The sequence below is a fragment of the Atta cephalotes genome, assembly GCF_000143395.1.
Source record: "Atta cephalotes unplaced genomic scaffold scaffold00045, whole genome shotgun sequence".
Classification (NCBI taxonomy): Eukaryota; Metazoa; Arthropoda; class Insecta; order Hymenoptera; family Formicidae; genus Atta; species Atta cephalotes.
Window position 1 is genome coordinate 387,918 of NW_012130109.1, and position 2,519 is coordinate 390,436.

Genomic DNA, 2,519 nt, shown 5'->3' on the forward strand with positions numbered 1-2,519 from the left:
CGAATTAAATTAACGATTAAATTGATTAATCATGCATGAAAAATTAAGCATTAAAATTAAATTAATTATAATAAATTCTTGTTGCTACATTTTCATTAATAAGTGAGAAGACTAATAAATCGATTTCAATATTCACCTATGCTAATTTTTCAACAGAATCACTGGATTATATTTACGCTCGATTCTTTCGCTCTTAATCGATGCACCGCAAGATTCTACCTTTCGAAGCAGCGAACAATCATAAATATACATTGAATCGCTCCGGCATATTGAATGCTTCTGATCTTTCCACGATTGTCGACGAATCCAACAGCATTATTTCTCGGGGAACAATCGTGTTTGTAATTAATATTCCCAGGAAACAACCTGATAGCACGCTTGATTGTAAAATTGATATTAGCGACTAATTAACTTTGCAGACTGATTAACTAGGTTTTACCTTCAATCTGCTGGATTACTATTTGCGGTGGAAAACCTCTTGGCAAAGACTGAGACTTCAACTCACCTGTAACAAAAAGGAAATAGAATATATTATCAAGAAGGTTAATCTTACGATTAATGATTGTTTATAGCACAGTCTAGACAAAATAGAATTGAAACAATTACGCAATAGTATTTCGTAATTATATTTTTCTATTGTATTTTTAAATACAAGAGTTTTTTCCCGAAAATACAAATTATTACGCAGATCCATATGAGATACTGACACTGAAATAAATTCGTTATTTTTACATGAGAATAAAATTTTGAGAAATAATATTTATCAATCTAGAACGATATTTCGATGTCTCCTTATTGCGAATGATCTATTTGTTAAATCGCTGAATCAAGGAAAACAAACTTGACCCTCTTGTTTATCAGCCTAGCAGAACACTCGTATTTACTCATTCTTCAGAATGTCACAACGGATTATCTCCAATAGTAGAAGATAAGCAGGATTGGAACTTCCCTCGTTCTTATATACCGCACTCCACATAAAGATTAATGAAGGTGTTTTCATTGAATTTGGTCCGGGTCAAGCACGTATGATCTGCGGACTGACTGAGCCCAATCCGGCCAATTAAACCAATTTCGAGGACCCTTCGGTCTGTCGGAAATCACTATCGGTGATTTTCTCGCACGTCCTTTCGCAAGGCAGAAACATACGCACGTTATACATATCTATTTGTTCGGATCGCGAAGCACGATCGTGAGCGTACGTGCGCAACGCCGTATTCGTGCGAACATGGAATGTATATGTTGCGGAATTACATGAACCAATTAAAACCACCACCATGTTGATCTGTCGGGTCAATTCCGCGTTCGTTTGCAACACTTCACGCAGTGCATCTCGCTAACAAAGATTGCTTTGTGGTAGAGGTAAAAAACCGCAACTCTATATATATATATATACATATGGGTCGGAAAGTTTTTTTTGTATTTAAAAAAATTTTTTTGCAAGTTTTTCATTTGTTGCGAAATTTTCGTTACAATTATATCTTTCGCTAAAATAAAATTTCAGCTTTAAGAATCTGTTTTTTAAATTGTGATATGATGATTTTTATCGGAGTTATAAGCAAAGTCAGAATGCTCCTTTACTTAACTGGCGAATAATTTAGGAGAAAAAATCATAGGAACATTCTTAAAAAATGATTTTGTGGGAAAGCTTCAAGCTTTCACGATAGATAGTCGAAAATTTTCGTAAATTTTTTTTGGATGCGTCAAAGATCCCTCAAGTGAATAGAAAAAATTTTTCATCTTTTTCAGCTCGTAATTTTTTAAATGTAAAAATTCCCATCAAACTCATAGAAACTCAAAAAATATAGTATAATCTTTCAAAAAGTAGAGGTTTCAAGCTTTAAAACTCTTTTTTTTTAATTTTTTAAATTTCGTTTCTTTTTGACGAAGATTTGTAATTTTGAATTAAAAAATTAAAACGAAGAAACTTTTTCCCCGATCCAATATATATATAGCGGAAGGTTGAATAATATCAAACAAAGATTATTTAAAATTTTAGACATGTGTGGCAATATTTGTCAAACTACTAACAAATTTATTTGCACATAAGAATCAGAACTTTTTCATATTGAAAAAAGAGGCAGTGTTGTTTGTAAGCTAGTGTGCATTTTTTTTTAAATACGCGCGATTAAAGGATGTTTTAATATAAAAGAATATAATGTTTCATATCATGTATATTACATTTAATTTTTATCGTTCAAAAAAATAATATTTCGGAAAAATCTAAGATATCTGATTATTTTTCTACGTTATATTTTCGAGATTCTTTTTGCGAATACGTGAAATTCAACATATTGTAAATACGCTTATGGCTATATTTTCTATGATAAATATGATTTTTCATAATTATTCGTGACAACAATACCTACAATATAAATTAATTTAGCAACGTAGAGATACAGATCGAGGTATATTGCGAATTTTAACACAATAATGCGCGAGAATAAAGCTAGCCAAACTATTACTGCATTATTTGTTTCTCTTATTATTGTTGTTCCTATCATTTCTCTCTCTCTCTCTCT

At 31.4% G+C, this 2,519-nt stretch overlaps 1 protein-coding gene across 1 annotated transcript in view; it reads right to left on the bottom strand.

Moving 5' to 3' along the window:
- Positions 1-428: 428 nt before the first annotated feature.
- Positions 429-2,519, bottom strand: part of LOC105622479 — a 101,797-nt gene continuing 99,706 nt past the window's right edge. Inside the window, exon 6 of the mRNA XM_012203897.1 lies at positions 429-505. Coding sequence (XP_012059287.1) covers positions 429-505 — 77 coding nt within the window. The remainder of the gene's footprint in view (positions 506-2,519) is intronic.